General features: G+C 48.3%; 7 protein-coding genes across 7 annotated transcripts; 5 read left to right on the top strand and 2 right to left on the bottom strand.

Annotated features, from left to right (window-relative positions):
* Positions 1-130: 130 nt before the first annotated feature.
* N7509_013359 (tetratricopeptide repeat protein) lies at positions 131-7,550 on the top strand (the record flags this gene model as incomplete). The annotated part of the gene is made up of 17 exons (XM_056637996.1): positions 131-1,186; positions 1,241-1,439; positions 1,497-1,597; positions 1,775-1,935; positions 2,052-2,512; positions 2,566-2,640; positions 2,693-2,899; positions 2,960-3,031; positions 3,086-3,387; positions 3,449-3,469; positions 3,528-3,671; positions 3,723-3,824; positions 3,894-4,107; positions 4,164-4,332; positions 4,397-6,104; positions 6,166-6,621; positions 6,693-7,550. 17 exons carry the CDS (start codon positions 131-133, stop codon positions 7,548-7,550), a joined length of 6,306 nt encoding a protein of 2,101 aa, XP_056481503.1.
* A 431-nt stretch (positions 7,551-7,981) lies between these two features.
* N7509_013360 (CCDC90 family protein) lies at positions 7,982-9,447 on the top strand (the record flags this gene model as incomplete). Its single annotated transcript, XM_056637997.1, has 2 exons — positions 7,982-9,200; positions 9,263-9,447. The coding sequence occupies 2 exons, from the start codon at positions 7,982-7,984 to the stop codon at positions 9,445-9,447; spliced, it is 1,404 nt and encodes a 467-aa protein (XP_056481504.1).
* Positions 9,448-9,793: 346 nt separating this feature from the next.
* Positions 9,794-10,514, top strand: N7509_013361 (peptide chain release factor family protein; the record flags this gene model as incomplete). Its single annotated transcript, XM_056637998.1, has 2 exons — positions 9,794-9,988; positions 10,095-10,514. 2 exons carry the CDS (start codon positions 9,794-9,796, stop codon positions 10,512-10,514), a joined length of 615 nt encoding a protein of 204 aa, XP_056481505.1.
* Positions 10,515-11,385: 871 nt separating this feature from the next.
* N7509_013362 (uncharacterized protein) lies at positions 11,386-13,307 on the bottom strand (the record flags this gene model as incomplete). Its single annotated transcript, XM_056637999.1, has 4 exons — positions 11,386-11,951; positions 12,010-12,677; positions 12,769-13,041; positions 13,117-13,307. 4 exons carry the CDS (start codon positions 13,305-13,307, stop codon positions 11,386-11,388), a joined length of 1,698 nt encoding a protein of 565 aa, XP_056481506.1.
* Positions 13,308-14,751: 1,444 nt separating this feature from the next.
* N7509_013363 (uncharacterized protein) lies at positions 14,752-15,177 on the top strand (the record flags this gene model as incomplete). Its single annotated transcript, XM_056638000.1, has 1 exon — positions 14,752-15,177. One exon carries the CDS (start codon positions 14,752-14,754, stop codon positions 15,175-15,177), a length of 426 nt encoding a protein of 141 aa, XP_056481507.1.
* A 2,208-nt stretch (positions 15,178-17,385) lies between these two features.
* Positions 17,386-18,471, top strand: N7509_013364 (ankyrin repeat domain-containing protein; the record flags this gene model as incomplete). Its single annotated transcript, XM_056638001.1, has 1 exon — positions 17,386-18,471. One exon carries the CDS (start codon positions 17,386-17,388, stop codon positions 18,469-18,471), a length of 1,086 nt encoding a protein of 361 aa, XP_056481508.1.
* A 932-nt stretch (positions 18,472-19,403) lies between these two features.
* Positions 19,404-25,630, bottom strand: N7509_013365 (AP-1 complex accessory protein LAA1; the record flags this gene model as incomplete). The annotated part of the gene is made up of 3 exons (XM_056638002.1): positions 19,404-19,865; positions 19,928-22,777; positions 22,829-25,630. 3 exons carry the CDS (start codon positions 25,628-25,630, stop codon positions 19,404-19,406), a joined length of 6,114 nt encoding a protein of 2,037 aa, XP_056481509.1.
* Positions 25,631-25,636: the final 6 nt, after the last annotated feature.

Raw genomic sequence — 25,636 nt, forward strand, 5'->3', positions numbered from 1 at the left:
TGCATGATACTCAGGCCAGCACAGATAATCTCGCGCCTCTGCAAGATGTTTGAGAAGCTGGGGAAAAAAAAGCCTCTCGGATCAAGTCTCAGTTGAGATCTTCCGAAATGTCGTGGCTCCTCTCATGCAAATGCAAAACGGCCCGTTTTCACTTACTCAATACGTCGAACTTGCAGGCTCCGCCTTACCGATTGTTACTCCTCACCTCACCCTCTACCTCCGCGAGGTACTAACGTTGCTCCTGGAAAAGGATAACATGTTTGAACAGCTTTTGGCCAGTGAGAGATACGCCGAAGTCATCAAACGCTGGATCACCTCAAAGCAGCACCAGCAGCTTCTTGGGCAGACGGTGGTGGAGAACCTGGCTGAAAGGACCCTTCACCTTTGCGGCGCCTGCCCTGGTGACCATTCAATTGGCGACTCATGTACCGAATGGAGCGATATTCAGGAATTGATGCATCAACTTGACGACTTCACCAGGCCTACTCAGGCCGCAAACGAACACCCACCTCAAAAGCAAGAGAACACCGTGCCCTGGGAAAAAATGAGGGTCCTAGACCGCGACGAGAAAAAGACAAATCAAACTCGAGACAAAAAGAAAGAGCAGTTTGGGATACCTTCGTTTATCAAGGAAGGTCTTGACAAGCTGCATATCCCACTACCCCAGGGGATATATGGTTTGGCCTATACCAGGGAGCAAATTCAACGACAGATACCCCAACTCATCAGCAAAGCGGTGGATAGTTTCCCTTGCCGACTATGCTCGGAGAGACTGACAAGCAATTTAGCCACCCTTAGTCTACCGGAAGATCAACAGAATGTTTACCCAATGGCCACTACCGCGGAACAAGTCAACCTCTACGGCGAGCGTGTCGGAGCGTGGAAAGTTCTGCTTTCCGACTTGGCGATGGAAAAGGTCAAAAAGCTCATTGACGAGGGGATGTTTCCTCGTGTGGAATACAATCTTCGGGAGCTTGCTCAAGGGCGAGGCTGGAAAAAGCGATCGCGACAAGTACCCCATGGGTCAAAGACAGATTCGGTGCCCGTGGTCCCCATTCGATATAGTCCTCTTCCCGGAGAGATCTTCATCCTCTGGCAGGTCGATGTCGGCTATTACGATGAGTTGACAGCAAGGAAACAGTTTGGCCAAACCATCAAAGTTTGGGACATGGTTAGCCGCGAACAGGTATGGCTCATTCTCACAAATTCGGACTTCATACATGCTCATCGCGAATCTTAGCTTCTCCCGGCAGTCGATCGAATAATCAACCTACAGCAGCATTACAAGGAAGACATTGTGGATATCTGCAAGAAGGACCCAACGAAGCTCCCCGACGGGAGCTGCGTGCCTCAGCGGTGGGAAGTGCTGCCGGTTTATAACTCCGCAGGTCAACCCGAAAGAGCAAATAAAAAAAGCCAAGTCTTGGTCGACCTACTTGGTGAGTGGAACCGTTCTCATTTACAAGGTCCGGACTAATTCATATTTCTCGTACTAGGAAAGTTTACCAATGTCACGGACCCGTTTTTGAAAGCTCTTTCAAATGCGAAGGGCTACGAAGAGTTTCCCTTTGACTTGTCGCAGGAGGAAATTGCAATAGTAAATCATTCAAAAACTTCAAGTTTGATTTTGGGGCGAAGTGGCACTGGAAAGACAACATGTCTTCTTTTCCAGCTACTTGGTAAACATCAAGCCCGAGAGGGAATTCCAAATTCGGACCGAATGAAACAGGTCAGTCATTCGACCCAAAGGGCTTTCTTTATTAACATGTCATAGCTCCTCCTTACTAGATCTCCTCATTTGGCGGCCAAGCTTCAGCTGTACGCAAGGAATCTTATCCATACTGCGTCAGGAATCTCGAGTACCTGGATACCACCAGACGAGGAGCCTGATGAAATCCTGAAGTTACAAGACGTGAATTTCCCCTTTGTCTGCACGTATGACAAGTTTCTTTGGGATGTTAGAGAAGAGCATGCAGTATGTGCCCTCATTCGGAGTCATTAATTCTGATATTCACATATTCCACGCATTGCATTCTGCTGACCATCGGTAGGAACGCCGACCGACAAAAGTTCAACGAAGGAAACTATGCAAAATCGAAAGGCAAACCTGACCAAAAAAGCAACTTGAAAGCAACACCCGTCATTGATTTTGATATTTTCAAGTACGAGTACTGGGGCTGCCTTTCCGCATTTGCACCCCATGGCTGCCCATCGGAGCTCATTTTTGCAGAAATAATGGGAGTTATCCGGGGTTCAAGAATTTGTGCACAAAGTCTGCGGGCGCTTTCCCGCGAAGAATATGTGCCCAAGGGATCGAAGGTATCGCCTGCTTTTCCAGGCGTGGCAGATCGCGAAAAGGCCTTTGATGTCTATGAGCGGTATGAGAGACTCAAAAAGCAACGAGGTCAAATTGATGATTTGGACCGTGTCATGGATGTGCTGAAATACGTCGCGGAGAACCAGAATTTCGCATCCCAATTACGTCGTTGCTTCGAAGAAATCTACGTCGACAGTAGGTCCAACCTTTCCCTTGTTAATTGGTGTTGACTGACATATTGCGTCTAGAGATCCAAGACCTGAGATGCGTCGACATTGTTTTGCTTTTCAAGGCTGTGTTCAACGCTCGTGGAATTCATCTAGGTAATACCTCGTCCGTGAACTTAGACATGGCTGTGCTGACAATGATCGATAGCGGGCGATACGGCGCAATGTATTTCCAAGGATTCAGTCTTCCGTTTCCCTGAGGTCAGAGCTGCCTTTTTTGACGAACATGAGTCTACTGCCACCTTTTTGAAACAGAATGTTGCCAAGCCTAGTCAATTTATGCTGGCAAGAAACTACCGTTCTCACCAGGGTATTCTGAGCTTTGCGTCGTGGGTCATGCAGGTGCTTTGGAGCGGTAAGTCATGAGAAGTCCCGAATGGTCTATTTCACCCCAAGGGCTAACTACAGCTATCAGGCTTCCCGGAAACCATCGACAAGCTAAATCCCGAGGTTAGCCAAATCGATGGCCCAGTACCCATCATTTTTGGTAAGTGAGATCCCAAAATTGAACAGCAAATTATTCAAAATTAATCCTTCTTAGCCGGATTCGACTGCTCTGTTCTCTCATCAAGAATGATCGGCTTGACGAAAATGAACGACAAAGTCGCGAACTTTGGAGCCGAGCAAGTAATCCTTGTGCGGGACGATGATTCGAAAGTCAAATTACAAACTGACATCGGCGAGGTGGCTTTGGTTCTCACAATTCTTCAGAGCAAAGGAATGGAATTCGACGATGTGCTCATCTACGATTTCTTCGGGGGCAGTGACCTTGGAAGTAGCTATCGATGTCTACACTTACTGGCACAAGAGCCGCGGGGCGAATTTGATTCCAGGAAGCATGCGGTGGGTTCATCACTCGGATCTTTTCACTTTGCGCTTTCCTATACTGACCAAATTTTAACAGGCCTTGTGCGTGGAGTTGAAAGTGAGTAGCCCATGGAAGGTATTCTTTTGTGAAAGTGACGGTTTAACATCTCTTCTAGCAACTATATGTGGCAGTGACCCGAGCAAGAAAACAATTGTGGTTCATGGAGACCAGCGAAAGCGCCCTCGACTCCATAGTCAAAGCACTCACTGAAAACAACAGCCTAGGGCTTGTTGACATTGCAAGAAAGAAGGATGAACAAGTATGATTGTCCTTCCATATCCTCACGGGACTTGGCTAACTCATTCTCCAGTCTGCGGAGAAGTTGAAGGCTCTCCGAGCAGGCGGTTCTGTCGATCCCGCGCAATGGAAGAAGCGCGCTACACAACTTTTCCACCAAATGAACTACCAAGCGGTTAGTAAACTCTACTCTTTCCAAATTTTTGACAGGATCATTTGAGCACGAGTTAATGAATGCTCCAAGGCAATCTTCTGCTACAACAAGGCCGGCGATACCGAAGGTGCCGAACGGGCAGAGGCATACGATTGCCGTCGCGAGGGAAGAGGCCGCAAGTTCACGGACATCGATGGATCCACGAGATATTTCGAAAAGGCAATCGAATTGTTCCGTGGAATCGACATGCTGGAAGATGCCGCGGAATGCTACGAGCAAATTGGCAAACATGACAAGGCTGCCGGTTAGTTTCTTTGAAACAGAAAGGAATCGTTGCAATCAATGCTAACTCCACTCCAGACATTTGGAAGAACAAGGGCCAGCTTCAAAGGGCAGCTAAGCTTTACGAGCTAGGGTCATCCTTCCAAGCCGCATCAGAATGCTATGATGTCGATGGGGATTTCGAGAAAGCTGTCGAAGTCCTTCAAAGAGGGGATAAATTCGACGATCTTATCGTTTACCTGAGCCGGTATGTCTCGATCAAATTTTTGACTTGATCAAAATGAACGCTGATTTATTTACCTTTTCCATAGGAATCCCGACAAGCTGGACGCCAATATTCGACAACGGTACTCACGTCTTTGCAACATCCTACTGAAACAGGGCCGAGTTTCTTCCGACCTGAGAGTCGCGACTATCAACCTCCTTGGTTCCGAAGCCGAAAAAGTCGACTTCTTCATTGAGTTCGACCTGGTGGATGATCTTTGTTCGTACTACGCCACAAACGAGAAATGGATGGAACTATACAAGACACATGTCGAAAACGGAAACGTGCTAGAAGCAGTGAAAACAGTCAACGAGCACAATTTGATCAACCAAGTCGAACAAGAAACCTTCAAACAAGTCTTGAACTATGTCATAGTCTCAAACATGTGGACCAAGAAAGGCGTTCTCGAAGTTGGATTTTTCGGCACGGCGAAAGAAATTGCTGAGGACTTTCATGATGTGATCTGGATCAAGAATCATCTCTCTGAGTGGAAACTTGTCTTTGACATTTTAGATGTCACCAATGAAGATCCCGGTCATCCTCAAGGCTGGTGGGAGATGGAAAGGCCTACTGACGACCTCTTGTGCGCGTTTGGTAACATCGCCCCGGTTTTGTTTCGTTTTCAGAAGCACCTGGAAGTGTCAACGACTGTATACTTACCATACAATATGGTTCTGCTATTTGCAAAGCTATTCGAAATTTTAGTCTCGCAACTAAACCAGGGTTCAACCGAGAGCCTCACTTGGAGCGAAACTATGAGCGAAACCAGGGACGAAGCTCCGAATTTAACCCAGAGCCCAAGCCGGAGCACTTCTCGAAATCAAACAGGGAGTCCAGTCCAGAACTTCCGAGCCCAACATCCAACCCCAGACCCAGAACTTGCACATTCATCCCTCGATTCTCTCTACCTTGCTTGTGGAATATATACGCTCGGCAGGCATGAAAAAGCGCCTCTCAAGCAATACTGGTCGAAGTACTGCTCACCGGTCCCCGAAAGCAATTCCGATGGCACATTAGGGGCACTTAATTTCCAGGCTATGACATGGGCTCAGAACTTATTTGCTGATGCCATGGACCTCTTCGATGTGCGTGCGAAAGCCTTGATTGCACAGGAATTTCCTAAACGCTGCACACCCTTTCTGCTACGTGGATTGTGCATGAAAAGACGGACGGGGCAATGCAGTCAGCTTCACGACCGACCGACTACTGAAACTTGCCAAGAAGCTATGGTATCGCTCGCTATGATTTCGGGCATGTACGCTCATCTCACACAAACATATATGCGCCGAGTCATGTCAGAGTCCTTTCAGCGAAAGTTTCTAGGTCGCAGGGGGTATTGGTTGCAGCAGCTTGAAGAGAAGATCATATTTGTGACGCCTCTAGATCAATCTGGCCAGGCAATAATGAATGTCCGACATTTACTTGCAAAAGGGAAAGGCCGTAACGTCGCAGGTAACGTCGCAGGTAACGTTGCAGGTTGTTGGGAAGACTTGCTTCTTTTTCGAATGAAGAAGAGCTGGTACGAGATGCATACTTTCACCGGCATCCTGGAACAGTGTCAAATTGCGTATTTCCTTGGCCCAAGGACAACGACAATCTTCGCGCGGACGCTGATGAGAAAGATAACTTCCATCCTTTCCCGTCATCCGTCGTCGGATCATCCATTGATATCAACTAAAGAGGCCCTCCAAGCACTGGAGAGAGTGCGTCGAGCAGCTTCAACTGCACGCCAGGATTCGGGACGTACGGAATTGGTATTCTTTTTCCAACCAAGCTATTTACTCCTTTCTACTTTACTGACTAACCTTTGAACAGGCGCGTGGCCTTCATGGGTTTCTCAATGCGACGAAAATCGTTGATAAGTTGATTTTGTCGAATCTCCACCCGATACTTTCCGTTGTCGAATTCGGAGTTACGGCTTTTCTGTGTGCAATGAACCCTGGAAATGCGGTCGTCTTACCATCCTCCTGGGCCTTTCTACACTTGCCTGATATCATCAGATCCCCACTCGAGTTGGACGCTGCGGAGCCACAAGATAAGGACAGAAGGGAATGTATTATACCTCTCCGGGATGCTATTATTTCATTCTGTATTATTTTCGAGAAGCTCGATAATGAGGCGCAATTGCCATTACAATTCAAGGGCCGACATAAGTCTCCGGCTGTCCACAAACGACGAATTTTCGACTTGCTGCTTACGGTGATGCTGAATTTATCTCACTATCCTTCTCGGCCACGTGGGATTGATAGTTTGTCAGCGCGGATCTCAAAGGTATCTCTCTCTGATTAAAATTCAAGATCTTCTTCACCGTGAGATGTTCGAATGCTAACAGCAAGTTCTAGACCCTAGCACTGGTATCCCCACCCAACTGGGCCTCCCATACGATGGAATCCCCAGCCAAGCTGCGTGAAGGCGTGAAAGCAACATTTTCATGCTATGCCGGGAAAAACACGCTCCGGGTTGTCACACTGAACGACAAAACTACCGCTCCAGCATACTTGAAAGGATTTGTCGATGCTTCAGCACCAATCCTCAAAGTCAGTGAATGCATTAAGAATCGGTGGGATGACCAATTCGAACAAGATGTCCAAGATTCTAATGCTGCCGCGTTCCATTCCGTTGAATCTTCACATTCTGACGAATATTCGCCGGTCGAAACCAACAGCATCATCTTCCTTCAAAGGCATTGGAGACGCAGGAGAAAAGTCCGGGAAGAAAGGCAAAAAGCTGCACAGAGCGTTGAAGGACATTTCAACATGATTCTTTTCAATCATTGCCAGTCGCTTCTGCGTGCAAAAAAAGCAGGAGAGCCTTTAATTCCCAAATATCTCCACGTTGGGATGCGCTATCTGGTATTCACACAGGGGTATCGCTTCGTTGTCAAAGAGGATCTTGTGAAAAGCATTCTTACAAAAATGAGAGAAAAGCTCAGGTTCTTATTCGAAAATAAAGAACTGCGAGCAGCCGATCTGGAGGAACTGGATGTTCTTCGTGGGGAGGCATGGGAAGCCGAAAAGTCCTTCCGAACGAACTCCGGGCATCATTTGTTTTCCACCCTAGAGTTAAAGATACTGCCCCTCGGCTCTGACATTTTGTCTGCTGCAGAGACCACACTCGAGGATGCCCTGGGCAGGATGACGGAGATGCATCAGGTGGTGTTGGAACTCCAGGGCAGGCTGAATGCAATTTCCGCTGGATAGTGTTGAATCTCTTGTCTTTAATTTAGTAAACATATTATTCTTATCATTGACGCAGAATTTATCATGAATTCCAAATGTTTCTCTGTTTTCATCTTCTTCTGTGCTCAAGTATTGTATACTCCTCGCTGGCCAATCACGGCACTCTAAATAGGCGATTACAGCGGACAAGAGTATACAACTCGCACGTGAGGCAGCTACTAGTATTTACTAGGCCATACAGCTATTTAAATAGCTGAATTCCTACACCTAGTATAAACAGAAACTACTAATTACATGCTCTTCATCATACTAGTCATACTAGTAAGCTACAAAAACAAGGCATCGGGTGGCGTCTCTCTTTTGTATGTGATGACTCAGCGCCGCCGTGGGGAACCAAAACGTCACTGGAAGTTGGCCGTCGGGAAACTTTTGTCCTTTCGACACCTCCAACCATGGCGACTCCTCGACTCCCCTTCCTCTACCCGAGTCTGATGCGGGCTGTACGGTCATGCCAACCAAGAACATACCAATCCCTTCAAATTGCACTCCCCCGCACCTTTCACGCCAGTCGGGGGCGTCACCAGCAGAGCTACCAGCGACGATATGGCCCGGCCGTTGCTCCGAAGACGCCCCCCAATTCCTCCAAGCCTGCCGAAAACATATCAGACCAGGTCGCGGATGGCGCAGGAGAAGCTCAGGTGGAGATAGGCGCAGCTGAGCCGAATACTTCCCCGCCAGAGTCATCGCAGTCGCAGTCGCCGCCGCAGCCCGAATCCGAATCCGAACCACAACCCCAGTCTCCACCCCCGGACTCCTCCACAGAAACACCCGATGCCATTGACGCTGTTTCAGCCACTGAGGCCACGGAATCCTCCGCCGCAAATACCACGGAGCAAGCTGCCGCCGAACCGACCACGACAGAGGCCTCTATTGAGCCAGAAATGGAGGAGGAACAAGTTGAAGATGACGGTCCGGAAACCCCATCTTCTTCCTCTAAGTCTTCGAAAGATGTCGGCGAAGAAATGTCGCAAAGAGCCCCCTACGCCAATCAAAGCGCCTTCGAAGAAGTGTACCATATGCCCTCCCCATCAACATACCTCACCCCATCCGGAGAGCCGATTGCCTCCGGCGAGAAACCCCCACATCTGAGCCCCGCGCCCTACGTCCATCATTTCGATACATACTCTTTAGTCCTCGACCTTCACAGAGGCGGCTACACCAATGAGCAATCCATCACCATTATGAAGGCCATCCGAAGCAGCTTACAAAATAACCTCGATTTCGCAAAGCAAAGCCTGACCTCCAAGTCCGACGAAGAGAACGAGTCCTACCTTTTCAAGGCAGCTTGCTCGGAACTTCAGCAGTCTCTCCAGACCGCCCGGAATTCCGAGATCCAACACCAACGCGCATCGAGGGGCCAGCTAGAGCATGAAATCGACATCTTGTCCCAGCGCCTTACCCAGGAACTTTCCGGCATGAAGGATGATATCAAGGGCATGTTCAATGACCACAAAATGTCTACGCGCGAACAACAGCGGATGATTGATACATCGGTTCAAGAATTGAACTACAAGATCACCGTGTCTCTCAATAGTGACGGCAAGAGTGAAGCCGAAGGACTTCGGTGGGTTCTGACAAGACGTGCCGCGTTGACTGTTGCCACCTGTGCCTGTGAGTATCCTTCCATAATAACCTACCCCTCTAGTCTACTAGGATTCTAACTTTTTTTCTAGTCATGGCGATCGTGTTCCTCAAGTACGTTTCCACCCGCAAGGTGCAGGAACCGAAGGTCGTCAAGGAGGTAGAGCAGCCTGTCGCCAAAGAGGTCACCAAAGAAACCCATGTCGTCCACGACTCTGGAGCTCAGAAAAACTCCCCATCCATTGCCGAAGCGCATCTTGGCGAATCTCTGGGCTGATGTACAGCATAGAGCTATGTTTCCACCATTCATTTTTACAACATATTTCTTTTTGTCAATGCCTGCTTCCGATAGATAAAGCCTTGTACCTATACCATCTATAGACTTTGATACCCAATATACAATTTTCTAAACAATTTCTGATTCCAATATTTATTCCATCGCGTATGCTCAATAATTAAGCAATATCAATCATATCATGGCCTCCTGCCCTTCCACTATAGTACACAAGGTCACCGCCTACCGAATCCCATTCTGCCGACCAATCTTATCGGCATCCCCAGAAAGTAAAAGTAACAACCACCACTCCACGCCTACGTTGAAACCACCCCCCAATCTACCAATAATGTCACAATTACGTTCAATACCACGAGCCCTAAAGCTCCCCCTCACAAAATTACAAACCCCCCTCCAACACCGACCATTCACCCAAACCCATTCAACCCACGGCAAAAAACCACTACCCCCACGCCTCAAACTCGACGACTCAGACTTATCAGTAGCCTACCTAAAGGGTACCGGACCAGGCGGGCAGAAGATCGTAAGTACTCCTAAACCAGCTGGAAACTAATTGCAGTCATCCAGCTGTTGGAAGATACATAAACGGACTGGACTGTGTTGGATTTTCTGTAACTAACACACAACAGAACAAAACCAATTCCGCCGTCCAAATCAGCCACAAACCAACTGGAATTGTAATAAAATGCCAAGCGACGCGCTCGCAGTCTCAGAATCATAAGATTGCGCGGTCGTTGTTGGCGGATCGGGTTGAGGCTCATCTTAAGGGGGATCAGAGTCCGAGTCGGGTTTCTATTAAGGCTGAGGCGGCTAGGAAGAAGAAGGCTAGTAAGGTTAAGAAGGCTAGGCGGAAGTATTGGGGGTTGGAGGGGGAGAGTGCGGAGCTTGAGGGTGAAGAGGGGGGTGGGGATGATGGGGAGGTACTAGATGCTGATTCATTGGCAGGTGAAAGTGAGGATGGAGTTGGAGGGAGAAGGGTTGAGGAGGGGGAGGTGCAAGAGGTTGAGTCGAGGAAAGGTCTGAAGGATACTAAGGATGAGAGTGTATAAATCCTGCCAGTGGTGGCTGTCTTGTTGGGGAAGTTCCTAGAATCTCTCTGGTTTGAGGAATCTGCATTTATACCACATGGGCATGTATTGGTTGATGATTGCCCTTCGGCGTTGGCTTTCATTCGAATGGACTTGTATATTATTTAATGATAGATTGCATAAGACACATAATTTGAACATAACATAACACGAATTCCATTTACACTTGGTGGGATCCATCGAGTACGACCAGTCAAGGAATACCAATATCTCTCGAATCGGGCCAGTTCCAAAACCTAGTAGCCCGTGCCTTTGACTTATAACTGGAATGCGGTCTTTTGAACTGGCTTCGAAATGAAAATATTATCTGCGAACATGACCCTTCTTCTCGAAAAAAAGATAATCGAAAGGAATGAAACTCAAAATCAAGAATTGGATAATTACCATCCTTGAGTAGGTGAGTACGGGTTGACTGAACAGAATCTTGGTCGTCTTCCTGGGGTAGTCCGCGTCGCCAAACGGGTGCGCGTCCAGGGTGCTGTGGTCGAGAATTTCCACGAATTCTTCTGGGAAGTTTTCAAAGGAAGAGCTTGAGGTTGGCCGCAATGATCTGCGACTTGCTGCAATTCGACAAATATGTAGTTCGACAGCGTTGAACATGCAGATTCACTTCTTGATCGCCGAAGTTATTGATCAGGCAGCATCCCAAAATTCCACATAAAGTGCGGCATGTAGATACCGCTAGGATAACGAATCCATGGGGTCAGCAACCTGATAACTGATACCAGAGAATGTTTGAGTGTCGTCGCCGTGATGAACCTAGTCTCAGAGCTAGAGGGCGGCATTGCCATTGCCAGTCTGTCAAAAAATGCTGCACCGAATAGATTCAAAATCAAGAAGTATCCGGACTCCTCGGAAAGAAATTCAAATCAGGCAATAAATCCCAATTTCCACCCGCCGAAGCTCCGAGCCCCAAAAACTCCGGAAAATAATAATTCGTAAAACTGTCCTCGGGAAAATCATCCACAGGCACAGCAATAGGCAACGCCTCCACAACTCGCGGTCGAAGTTTCTGATGTACCTTCGCAATTATATTGGCCAGTGTATACGCCGCGTGACAAGGAAGGCCAATGCCATGCAACCATTGGACAAGATTGCAGATCAAAGTGTCTAGCTCGGCGATATTATATGTAGCTGCCAGTTGTGTTTCGTAGTTATTGAGTAAGCGGCAGATCACAATTGCCGCGAATGTGATCATGTGGTAGATGTGGTCGCTCAAGTGGCGGGTGTGTTGATCGACGGTGTCCATGGGTAGGTGGAGGATAGCGGTTGAGTGGCGAATCATTTCCGATACGAGCGAGTCTCGGCCCCGGGCGGATTTGGATTTAAGGGCGTGTTCGTAGAGGATTAGGTTTGAGAAGTGGAAGCCCATTGAAAGGAATTGGGATCTTGGTTGTTCTGTGAAATGAAAGTGTCAGCTTGATGGGGAGTAGGTAGGTGAGGTGGTGGGACGTACCGAGGAGAAATTCCCACTCCCTTCTCCAAGTTTGTAAATCCGCAACTGATTTCAATAGATCGGTCGGGGCCTCAATAAGATGCCGGTATAAAGTCCAATAAAGATGAATTTCCGCGACCATGCGAGTTTCAAAATTCGTCGCGTGATCAGAGTCCAGAATCAAGCGTGTGCGTTCAATGTGCCAGGACTGCAGCATTGATCGACGGCTTGTACCAATGCAATAATGCAAGTGCGCCAAGCACAGATGATTCCACAGACATCCAAGGCTGGCCGTCCTTTTGTCCAACCGAGCAGACGGCAGTGATTGAGCCGTGATCTCCGCAAAAAGCGGATTGGATTGAGAATGCTGTAGGGCAAATCCACTAAGGAGCCAGGTATCGATACTCAACGGCACCTGTCCCACGGTGGTCGACCACATGCAGAGAATAAGAGCGGCTTGGAAGAATTCCAGTGATTGGGGCGCCACTAGAAGGGTGCTCGAGACTAGCGAGCGAGCACATTCGTATAATTTCGGAGCGAGACTGGCGGCGAGTTCTTCCGAGGTATACCGGACTGCTATGAGACAGCACGCGCAAAAAAGCAGTGGCGCATTCCTCACACGCGGGAGAAGAGGCACCGGGTCGGACTCTGGGTCCCACATAATCCAATCGCCATAGTGTTCGAGAAAACTGCGAGGAAGGAGTTAGAGTTCTGTAAAACGACCATACACTCTGGGGCTAATTTCCCAAGGGCGCCGCCAAGAATGCTACCAATACATACATTGAAATCAGGGTGAGGGCCAGATCGGGGGTGATAAGGTCTTCTAGCACCGATCCCAGGGATTTTGTGTCAGGCGACGGCTTTAGACCTGAGTCGGTGGCCAGATCGCGGATGACCATAATCGGAGCCGCGGAAGATTCCGTCTCCTTGAAGGCCGCTGGGGTTGGGTCACCCGCTTCCGAGCTTGTCAGTGCGCTGGCAGGCGTGTTTGAGTCATTTCCAATGCTGGGGGGGACCCTCGCCCAGTCTATCCAGGAGGGTTGCCACTGTTCTCTCCAGGCGTTCGAGTCTGATTATCGTGTTAGTTTTGAATTGCTGGCAGACATGACTGACTGAACTGGGGCATACCGCGCATCAGTCCCAGAAGTCGGAGCTATCGGATCAGACTCATTGTCCTCAATGTCGATCAGCGAGCAGTTTTGACGAAGACGTTCACATCTGAGGCAGGCTTTTCCTGGAATACCAGGTTCGTAGCAACGAGTCTTCTGCTTTCTGCATGAGGCACACGCTCGAGAGGCGCGCCCTCGATCTGGCGGCATCGCGGACCCAGCAAGAAAGCAAAAGCCCCGGGGAAGAGGGGATTAAAGGAAAGACATGGTGGACATGGTGGACATGGTGGAGAGAGAGGGTTGGGTGTAATGCATATGGAATTGACCCGATTGTTGGAAAAGGCAGAGTATAAAATGAGGAAGGGTCCATTCATTCCCCACTTTCACTTTCGATAAGAAGTGCAGGAAGTGGCACTTCCGCAGTCTCGCGGCCTGAGATATCAGGCGTCAACATTGCTGCCACCCGAAACTAGCAGTAAACCAGCAGTATACTAGTAATACTATGTTAATTTAATTTCAACTAATTTTTTGAATATAGCATTAAGTATTATACTAAACATTCATTAACTCATCACAGTGGCTTCCTTAGCATTGTGTCTGAAGGATCTGGCCTCAGTACTGCCCACTGACTATACTAGTATTAGCATTGACTATATTATATTGTATTATTATATTGTATGCTTTATAGCTTTATATTCCTATAGCTTATAGACGTATTCTATTATTATATTCTGTATGGAATATCCAAGGAAGGAACTTGAACGCGGAATCAAATCCACATCGCTCCTTCCTTCCCAAAACTGTTCTAGGCAACTCATAGCGCGCTTAACCTCACCTCACCTTAATCACCTTTCAACTTCTCCCTCTGCATACATCCACTAACACTGCCATGCTAGACTCCTATCCTACATCTCGGAGCAACTCGGTCCCCATTCTTATTTGTTCCTAAGCCATTCGTGCCCCACAACCAATTTACCAGATCGACGCTCGAGCCCCGGTCCACATGGCTACCAACTCGCCAAGGAGGGATCCCTTCGGGATGCTTCCGTGGCATATACTTCGTGATATCTTCCTACGACTGGATGGTCTCCCGACGCTTCATAGGCTATACCAGGCCTCCCCCGTCGTTTTTTAATACCTCCATGAAGACAGCCGCCTATTCGTCAATGTTGTTGAAGCGCTTATTTCTCATACAGGACGAGAAGAGGGACATAGTCCCCTGGTTCAATTCTGCCTCCGGCGCTGTGTTTAGCTCTGGTGGCGAGCTGAAGAGCCGGACAATACGCAGAACCCGTTGCCCAAGTCCTTTCAGGAGGTCTACTTTCAAATCCAAAAACCAACATCATCCTCTGCCTCGTTACTGAGATAGAGGCCCGTGGAATGAGGCAACTGGAGAGGGCAGGCACAGGCCTCACTGAGGAAACCCCGTTTTGCGATCAGTGCCTTCCATCCTCCACGCCTTCGACATGTCTGGGTCGACTGCTTGCGTTGTCTTCGTATCTTGAAGCGAGTCTGCTTGATTGTTCCCTTGATTACTGGCTTTTACTTACTCTTCCAGTTATAATTGTATGACTGCTTTCATGAGTGCATTTCTCGGTGTCTAGAAGCGAGACCCAAGGTGCCCGCTCCTCAACGTCTTTCTTTCACCCCAAGTATGTTTTGGAGAAAATGTCCGACCGGAACACTGATCGTACTTGCCGACATCGAACCGCCAACCTGGGATGAGCAACAGCGGTTGATGGGAGCGATGCTAGCATACCATTTGGCCCGGAGACTGAAATTCGCTGGCAATAATGGTACTCTTCGGGTTTCTGCAAGTCCCTGGACTGCCAAGTTCTTCAACGACATGATCAATAATAACTACTCGTTTCTATCATTGGGAAAATTCTGGCAAATCGACTACGCAATTAAGAGAGAAACCACTTTATTGCAGCAAATCCGATACCCTACTTACTTCGTCGAAGGCATGTGCCTGGCTTTTATTCAGTGGCTTTTCAACTACGGATCGCCAGATATAGGGACGTCGGCAATGGCTACACCACGTCCATCGCTAATCTCTTTGAGTGAGCAAGAGTTGTAATTACCAGATGATCTATTCATGGTTCAGGGAATTCTGAAACAAATATCTGCTCTAGGACTAGGGGTGATGCTGCTTTTTGGATGGCCTTTCTCCGGGAAAACTTTCCCGAATAGCTTTCGTCCCTTTTTTTGACGTTTCGGGTTTCATTTCTGGGACGAACGCCGAATGGTTGCCCTGGGTTTTATGGCACCTGCTGAAGAACGATCCACACGCTACCCCGGTTCTCCCCACCGGACGATGAACCGATGTGGTGCCGGTGGATGAGTGTGTTGTCGCAGGAATAATTTGATGAAGGGATGCATTCTTTAGCCGATCGGTTCGATAATTTTGTAAATGGTATGATATGAAAGGTGTGAGTATGCTTAATTACTTATAGATCAAAATACGATGGAATGCCAGGCAACGTGTAGTAGCGGTTTGACGAAGGTAATAAGCTTGGAGGAGAAGGTAAAGAGGATGAGGATGAACAAGAAAGCAGAAACTAGGTACATGTGGTTTCCGGCAAGATAACCGGAAGCAACCATATGGGTTCATCGCAGAGTGAAGGACCGGTGAAATATGGAAGGCAGGTCGTTCTATGTGGTGGGTGAAAAAATGTTTCCAGCATATCTCCTCGGTTTCAGATACCTCGATGCAAAACCAAGACGCTCACCTCTACTACATTTGGGCCTTGACTTACTAGTAAAAGCTACTATCGCAGAATTATCCATGTGCTGCTACCAACAGTAGGCTGGGTGGATTTTAATATAGGCCGCGAGACTCTCAAATAGTGGCCATGCAACCTGGGTAGATCTCGAAACTAGTACTATTAAATAATACCACGAGCCCTTTGGGAACTTGTACTAAAATCAAAATAAATTAACCTCTAAATACTACTGCATGCTTATGTCTAATACCGCTCTATTAGCATCTGGTATTCTTCCCTTGTATACCATATACTGGTGATAGAAAGTATATACCTGATTTAAATCATCCAATCTCATCTCATCTCATCTATGCCCAGGTGCAAAAACTTGAATGCAAGCATCCTTAGAATGCCCGCAATTTTCAATCAACGTGGATGATTCTGCAGTCCTAGTCTATTATAGAATAGAACTGGGTTCCTGGTGACAAAAAACAAATGAAATAACTGACAGCTCAGGCGTCTTTATACCATCCAAAAACCGTTAAATCGATCAATATATTAAATTAGCAACCACCAAACCACCGCTAGTACCGCCTGATTTTCAGGATACTTGACCACTAGAACCACAAATTTTCCTCGCGTGGGTACGGAACAGTTAAACTAGAGAAAGGGTTTCTCAGCTGCCTTTGAATAGGCTCCATCAACCCCATGGCAATCAGTCATCGTTTGACCCAGAATTAAGGCCCAGTTGTCAAAAAACGCGAGATCGTAGCCACACAATCTCGTAATAGAAGGGCTCCTTGGACCATGGATGATATCCATTCCTCGTTCACATCATAATAGGCTCTACCTCCGAAGCCTTCCCTTGAAGAAAATCATGTGTTTATCAAATGATCGGCTCTGTCTATAACTCATTATCCCTACGATTTCCTTGACGCTGTTGTCAACTAGCGAAGAGGAACTTTTTAGTTTGGCAGTTGCAACAAGGCTTCTGGCCAGCTATAAGAAGAAAGGCATCTCCAAACCCAGGTCCTTCCAAATACCATTTCAAAGAGATCCTCCAGATCAGCTTTTGTTTTCATGCTTTTGGTTTTGTAATACTAGTAGTAAATAAATTGAGTTGGGCTGCCATTATCTTCCAACGGGCTTGCCCAGGGAGATTTGGATTTCGTGGCACTTAGTTCAGTCCTAAAATCCTTTGAAGCTTGAGATTTGCTTATGTCCTTCATCCATGAAATCGTTTTATTATCCTGCTAGTGTTCCGCACTAGCTTCTTTATTCACTTGGTAAGCCTTGACCAGTATCTACTGCATAATACGGAACTAGTATCGGCGCTTGCCCTACATGCGACTTTAACGCGTCGGGCATTGGAACGGGGTACCGGTATTTTACCCAAATACCGGAACCACCCTAACGCGTTATTCATGGACCTCCCACCGAGAACCAAAAAATGGACATAGGGGCTTCAAGAAATAGACAAATGTTTCATTTCCAGTTTGCTTTCTACACGCAACATACATGTGTGATTATCTGGAAATTACGTCTTTTTTTTCTTTTTTTCTTCTCTCCTATCACACATCGAAATGAGCCTTTCTCAGCTACCCACTGAGATCCTGTGGATCATTTCATCCTATCTTTTGCGCCAAAACGACATCTATGGATTGGTTAGAACAAATCGTCGTCTGTACCGAGAGCTGATAAAGTCTCTGCACTATTGGAATGCTCAGTACGATCATGGGTCGGCGTTCCCTGTTGCTGCCGAGTACAATCTCCTGCCGCAACTCAGAAATATCTTAGTCGGATTAGATCTTGCCCGAACTAAATCTCACTCGCCTCCCCAGCCAGGGACCCATGTGCCCCATTTGACCCGATGTCAGGGAAACCTGGGTGTTGTGAAAAGGGACCGGGGCCGGAAAGAAGAGGAAAGAAGATCAGATCCCTACTGGGAAGATATCTACACTCATCCTCTTCTCTCGCGAGGATACTGCTTTACGAATATTATCAATATTCAGCATGCCCTAGCGATAGGTATTAAGGCCGGACATGAAGAGGTTGTTCAGGCTCTGTTAGATTTTGGTGCAGAAGTCAACTTCTATCGTGGAAGTCATACTGCAAACCCACTTCCATCAGACTATACCAGCATAAGATGGCATAGCCAGGAAGTTGACATTGACAACCCACCATTGTTTATAGCTGTGCAGTATGGACACACTGAAATGGTGAGCAAGTTACTCGAGTGTGGTGCTGATCCACAGCGATACACCCCTTCGCCCTTGTACCGCGCGGTTGAAGATGATCATCGGGATATCGTTTCTGTTCTACTGAAAAGGAATTTGCGATCCCAGAAATCAGCATTAAAACTTGCTACATTACGAGGGAACTACTTGATGGTTGAATTTCTTCTGTGCAATGGCTTGAATGCTTCAGAGTATGGGAATGCTAGCCTACATGCTGCTGAAATGAAAGGTTACAAGAACATAGCTAATTTACTGAAACTTCATGGTGCGACCATTGATACGCTCTCCGATGGTGACAGAGAGAACTGGGAAGCAGAGGACAGAGATGGCACCGACCGCCCCATCGGATATGGGTGGTGCTCTGGTGCTCCTGAAGAAGGGTATCCTGATGACTCTTCAAAGTCTGAGTCTGAAAGTATAAATTCGATGTGAAAATAAATGCTGGAACATGTGCCAGTGACACATAAACTCCCGTTTATATTGATGAATAGGTCGTAGTATCATGAAATTATGAGTTTTTGTAGTCATGCCTTTCTATCCGAACAGGCAATAGGGTGGATTTATTTGTTTTCTTTCCCGAAAAATTCAATAACACGCATATTGCCTGAAAGGGTTATAGAAAGGGGCCCTATCAAGATAAAGAGAGAAAAAGAACAAGCGAAAAAAAAAGAAAAGAAACTACAGACTCCGTACAAAAATAGGTACTGATGGAAGTGATTTCTCGGATAACATCATAGTACAGCCGAAACATTACAACACACCGTGTATTCTGCGTGGATTTTTAATCATTACTAGGCTCCAACGTGTCTACTACTAGTAATATAGAAGAGGATTATTTTCTCGCTTCGCTTGGTTACTCGGAATTCCCTATGGCTCTAATGCACTTGTTTTCATCTCGCTTCAGGGGATAGCCGTCTAGAGCATTTGAAAGATCCACTTGACACAATATTAAGCAGGATGGACCCTGAGTCCTAGGTAGTACTACTAGTTGGACAACCAATTGCCTGGCATTACTACTATATCAACACACACCTGGGCATGGGCACTCAGGCTGGCATTTCGTATTCCTTCCCGAGGTCATTATATAAATTTCTCCAGGTCTCCAGGAGAATGCTATCTACGTTGTGTAGTAGTAGGTAAATGATACTAGTATAGTAGTAAATACCTACGTACGAAATACTAACGCAAGTAGTAATGAGGGTAAAAGCAAAAAGAATTAATTTCGAAATATGTTTATGTTTATACCGCTCCATGAACAAAATCATCATCATAGGTGTATCTCTATACATCAGTTAAAATCATCTCATCTCATCTCATCTGTGCATTGAAAACAATAATCATCCCTAGCCTGACATCCCACCGCACTAAAAGTCCATCCGAAGAGCAATACTAGGCTGTACCTGCTGAGTATTCTCCGTAGACTCATCCGACTTCACAGTCCCAGCACCAATACCCGCACTACGAAGAACTTCTTCCAAAAGCGCCTTCTGCTCTGGATTCATATTGGCCACAAGGACCTTGAAAGTGAGTTGGTCCGCCTTAGCAAGTTCCAGCAAATGGACGGCCGATTCCTTATGCACGGCTTGGCCCTCGCGTTTAGCACGGGCAAGTAGGGCAGACATGATGAGTGATATCGCCGAGGGCAATTCAGTCGGTGAGAATGTCGTGTTTGCTACACAAGACACGAGCGTGCGAGCAACGACTGTGCGGGAATTTTCTGGGTCGCTGGGGATATCGCCGTTGTCTGGGCAGCCGACTAGGAAGGCGATGAGACGGGGGAAGAGGTAGCGGGAGATCACGTCGTCGGTTGTGTAGCGGGGATTGGGCTTGAGGATGATTGAGCGTAGGCAGCTCGCGGCCACGGTTGCGAGTCCGACATCTTGGAGACAGTCGAGGAGCTCATTGAGGACTCGGTTGATGACTGGATCTTGCGGGGAAGAACATGTCCACCGGCTGTGAGGAGGAAAGTGATGGCCAGAAGGGTGTTTTTGGCACATGGCATCGAAGTCTCGGATTCTCGGCGCTGGGCAATTGTGAGAATGGTGAGGAATCGAGTCAGGCAGCCTCGCAGTTGGAATGCAACGACGTCCATTTCTTCTGGTATGTCGGTTGTGTGGGTGATGCTGTGAACGAACTGTCGGAAAATGGGGAGTGCTTGGGGAACAACCTGGGTCTGGCAGATTCCTGTAGCCAAGATGGTCGTGAAAATGTGCATGATGCAGGCGTGGAGGTCGTTGCGGATAATGGATGGGAAAACTGAAGCAACATCCACGAGTGATTTGAGGGCCAGGCGAATGAGAGTCAGAGAATCGTCGGAGGTTACGTTGAAGCGGGCGAGAGGTGTCGATTCACGTAGGTTGGGAAGCATGCCGGCGAGAACAAGGATAATGCTTCTTGTGAGCTCGAAAAGCTGCTCGATATCATCCGACAAATGATCGCTGCGCTCCTGGTCACTCTTGGCGGCAGGATGGTCCAGGGAAAGGTTCTGAGCAATCTCAACGATAACAGTCTGAATTGGGGTACTTTCCGTCAGGACAAGGCGGTCGAAAGTATCCATAGTCTCAGAGAAAATAGCATCCTGGTAGATGGCATTTCCAGAGATAATTGGTCGCAAGATTCTCTTGAGGGCCTGCAGGATTCCCAGACGCTGCGAGGGCGAAGTGCTTTGATCGACCAGAGATTCAAATGCCAGACCAAACAAGACAAAGAAGAAGGCCACTGGCTCTTCACGGTAGTTGATGGCGTCTCCCTTGCCCTTCGACTCGGCGACAGACGATTCTTCGTCCTTCTTCTCGCCTTCCTTGTCTTCCTTGTCCTCCTTTTCATCTTCGGGCTGTTGCAGCTTTCCATCAAGAGCATCGAAAACAAAATCAATATCCTTCTCAACTAGGCCAGCGATAGCATCAACAAGATTGAGCCACGAATCTTGGTAGAAATTGAGCAAAGTTTCACGATTCAAGGCAGCGTAGACTTCATCCAAATTGCTACTCGAAGTGCTCGTGCCCAAAGCACCCGAAATATCTGGCTCAAACCGCAATCGAGCATATTCCTGAAGAGAGTCGAGCCACAGTGGAGTGAGCTTAGCAATGTAAGGCTGGACGACCTGGGCAAGATATTCGTGGTCAGTGCTTGCAATCTGCAGTCGAGCCCATGCAGCGAACAGCGCCAGTTTGACCATAACGCGGGCATTAGAGTTCAATCCCTTCAGATCTCCAATCTCAGTAGTATCGGGGTTCTTTGCGAAGTTTTCCAAGCCCAGAACAAGCAACTTGAGAATTCTGCCCATGCGATCTACATTCGTCACAATGCCCGTAGAAATGAAAGTTGCCGACACGTTGATCGCCTCAGAGGCAAGCTCAGCCGACGAATCCGCAGCGAAGGCGGGGGTCAGCGCGGATCCAATTTGAGCCTGATATTGCTCCAGTAATGAGGCCTCTGCGAAGTCTGGATCAGGAGTCTTTCCAAACATCTTCAAGACCTGGTCAATGATCTTCAATCCCCAAACACGCAATTCAATGACATTGGCAGTGGATGCCAGGAATGCCATTCGAACAATATCTCCAACCTTGGCCTGAAGTGCCTGTTCTGCCGGGATTGCCTGGTCTGGCAAGATGGCTTCTTGAACAGTAGCGAGTAGCTCGGAAAGACAACTCATGGCAAAGTTGCGGGTCTGCCACTTAAGCAACTCCTGCCCTGCAACGCCATTTGCAGAGTCGACCTGCGCATCGCCAGCACCGGCAGCAAACCCAGCAACCTCGTCGTCAGGGATATCCGCAGCAGCGGTGTGCACGGCTGTGGTTGGTGGGGGCTCAACCTTGTTGCGGGTCTTTGTCATGATGTTATTGCACCGTTGGATCCATAGTTCAGTCTCCGTGAGCGCAGTTTGCTGCAGCCATTCGGTAATCATTTTCTTCAGGGGCCCGCTATCGGGTGCATCGTCGAACGCAAGCCAGATATCGTCTTCGAGGCCCTCACTCGCTGTCTCCACCACTGAAGCAGCATCTCTCTTCATCAAGTTGCTGAGTCCACGCACCGCAACATCTCGCATGAAATGGTCGCTGGCGCGGAGTTCGGTCTGCAGGCGCTTCACATATCCGGAGAAGTCAACGAAGCTGGAAGCATACAGAGAGAAATGATCCAGGCATTTCGAGCTCTCCGTAACCAGAGCAGGGTTTTCCTCCAGCTGGAATTGGCGGAGCAGTGTGAGAATGAGATTCCGTGTTTTGGCAACATCCTGTAGATCCGGTCCCAAAACGTTGATCAGAGAATCAACGCATCGGCTAATTACCACAGGCGTCAGGAAAGACATCTCAATGTTGGAAGTGGCCAAAGTAGCAGACTCTTCGTTGTGGGTGTCAGCGTTGTAAAGCTGCGCAAGCATGCCCAGAGAGCTAGATGCATATGGCGAAAAAGTCAAGCCAGCCGAATTGGCCACCCGTTCCAATCCACCGAGAGCCCAGAAATGAACGACGGGGTGAGGGTCATTGCAAAGAGACATCAATACGCCAACAATAGTCTTCAGATGCAGGCCCGCAGCCATGCCGCCAATCTGGGAATGAATACAGCCCAAAGCAGCGGCACATCCAGCTCGAGCATGCGGGTCTCTGTTCGCGACAATGGTATCAACAAGCCAATTCACCTGTGCATTGGTGCAAGCGTTGCCGGCACTATCGCAGAGACGACCCAATGCCTCGACACCAATGGTCCGCACAATGGGGTCGGCATCGATAACGAATTTCTGTTTCAATTAGTATCCAATCAATGGTAGTCACAGGAATCCGACGCATACCTGAATAAGCTCCTGCAAGGGCTTGTCCGTAGACGGATTTAACTTCCCAGCCACAAAGTCAGTTTCCTTGACCGAAACCTTCAGCACGTGCAAAAGCGCCACAGAGATGTTGACACCCAGCGCGGCCTTTCTCCCGGGGTTTCTTTGGAGGCCCTGGGAAGTCAGGAAGGTAGCAATCTGTTCCACGCTGCTTTCCTGGATTTTGGGCGAATAAAGCGCGATAGCGACTGAGAACAGATCGATGGCCGAATTGACGACACCAGTAGTGGGAGGGTCAACGGCTGTTTCTCCAGCTCTCGTGCTATACAATAGCACTGAATCATGCTCACTTGCTTGGCAGATTGGGAAAGTCAAAGCATCATCCACATCCTGATCCGCGGAGTCGATCGCAGACCAGGCAGGGGCATTTTCATTGCCGTTTGATCCAGTCAGGGCTGCATGGATATATTCACGAGCGAGTCCAGTAACGCCAAAGCCATAATTGTCGCAAAGATCCCACAGCCCATCAAATTGGCCAGTGGATCCAGCAATCGAGCTTTCCAAGGGCCGGTACTGCGCATCTGGGTCTGCGAACGAAGAGACGGCCAAACTCAGAAGAGTGGACTGATTGATAATTTCCCCATGGCTGGGATGATGGACATGTACCAATTTTGAGAAACATTGAAGAACCCGGCGACGTACCAAGATGGTGTAATCTTGCAGTTGGAGCGAGGGATGAAGGCGATGCGCGATTTCCTCCATCGATTTGGGGCGTGGAACATCATCCAGGAACTCAACCGTATTCTGGAGCATAGCAGCTATCCGCTTCGCGCCATCGGCGGTGATGAGTTTGCCGTTGAACTCCATGAAAACGAGCAACGAACTCAGCGCACATTCGCGGACATGAGCCAAAAAGCTTATCTCGAGCGTGCTTGGTTTGGCAGAGTTCTCCTTGCTAAGATGCTTTGGCAAAGCATTCTTCCAAAGCAACATCAATTGAGAAAGGTGGATCTTGACAAAGCTTGGCCCAAGGGGCATCAAACCTCCAATCAAGATCCAAGCTACCTGGATCTGGATGCTTGCAACGCGCAGTTCGGAGGTACTGCTAATCTTGAGCAAATCCGTCGCCTGGGTGAAGACCTGAGCAAAGACATCAACTGCACCATAGAGAGGCTGTAGACGCGAGGTACTCAGCATGGCCGAAAGTCCATTTGCATAGCCCACACATCGGCGAGGGGCCTGACGCGGTGTGGCAAGTTGGCCAATCTCTCGGTTGAGGCTGTTCATACAGATTGTCACGCAGGATAGTAGCTGGTGTGGGCATGCGAGCACGAAGCTACGCAAGCAGTGCGCGGTATGGATCTGAACAGTGTAGCTTGGATGAGGAAGCACTTGGAGCAAGGCGTCACGACAGCTATCAGCATGAACGCCAAAGGCAGAACCAAGTGAGGAGATCAACGAGGAAAGTGCACTGACTGTGCTTGTCAAAGTATACTTGCTCGGCTCCCGGCGCTCCTGAATGACTTGCGGGTAGTCCTTGAGAACATCATTGATGAGCCATCTAGCAGCATTCAGCTGACTATTCTCTCGAAGCAGCTCACGGCCAATGGTATCTTCGAGGATAGTCTTGACAAACTTCCGAGTCATCAGCAGGCGGAACCGGTTATATGTTACAGTCGGGTGGTTCAAAAGTTCGAGTAGCAAGTTGGAGGCGATTTGCCCGTACCGCTCTTCAACAATCTTATCTCCCAAATTCCGGAGGACATATTTGTAGCATATACAAATTCCAGCACGTGTGCGGTTCGTAGTTGTGCTCTTCAGATATTGCGTTGAGAGTTGGCGTAGAAGATCCGGGAGAAGGAAAAAGAGGCGCGAGTCCTTCTTCGGCGCATTCACCACAGAAGATTCGGACATCTCGTCCTCCTCTTCATCCCCGGGTCGAGGACCAGGCTTCTTAGACATGCGTTTTGACTTCTTCGACTTCGGCTTGGGTGCTGCGGTAACATGTGCTTCTGTCGCGTGCAACTTAACCAGACCTCGACCAAGACAAGCCGCAGCAGCATGTCTCACCGGCGCAATCGGGCTATCAATAACCTTCCACATGATAGTTTTCAGGTTCTCGAAATCATTCGCATTGTCGAAGAATGGAGTCGTGTTGATCAATTGCTCCATACAACGGCAAGCATGGACCTGCGCAAAGGTCGATTTGTCACTTGTCGCCGCATTGCGCGCCTGTTTCCAAATATCACGACCAGTCTGTTCATCGATCGGGACGCCAATTCCAATCACAATCTTGCGCAAGACGGAAAATATCACGCCCCGTAAGCCAGTATGGTTGCTTGCAGATTTCAGCAGCTTCAGCATACTCGCTGTAGCCACGTTCGACTGCATGAAAGCACTCTCGCCCGCTGCCGCAAAGACCTCGCCCAGACAATGCGCCGCAGCGAATTTAGTCTTCAGCTCCGCTTCGCTTTTGCCCGCGTTCAGTATCCCGATCAAATCGGTGATCGTCTCGAAGAGGATCCCTCGATCCCCTTTTGTCAGGATCGCACCAAAACATCGTCCCAGGTTATTGCGGAGGACTCGCGTGAGGGTCGGGGAGGATAGGGTCAGGATCTTAAATAATTCCTGCTTTAGCGATTTTTGTTGCGATGAGACCTGAGCGGCGTCGAGACTGGAAATATACTGGACTAGGTCAGAAGTGAAGGTGAGCAGGTAGAGGTCCTGCTGCTCCGAAGGGAGCGCATGGAGTTTAGGGATATCCAACTCCGGCACCGCATTTTCAGGAGATGAAGATTGAGCAGCGGGTTCAGAGGTCGACATTGGAGC

The sequence above is a fragment of the Penicillium cosmopolitanum genome (genome assembly GCF_028827165.1).
Source record: "Penicillium cosmopolitanum strain IBT 29677 chromosome Unknown utg000012l:1.0-3308103.0:1.0-3310761.0, whole genome shotgun sequence".
Lineage (NCBI taxonomy): Eukaryota > Fungi > Ascomycota > Eurotiomycetes > Eurotiales > Aspergillaceae > Penicillium > Penicillium cosmopolitanum.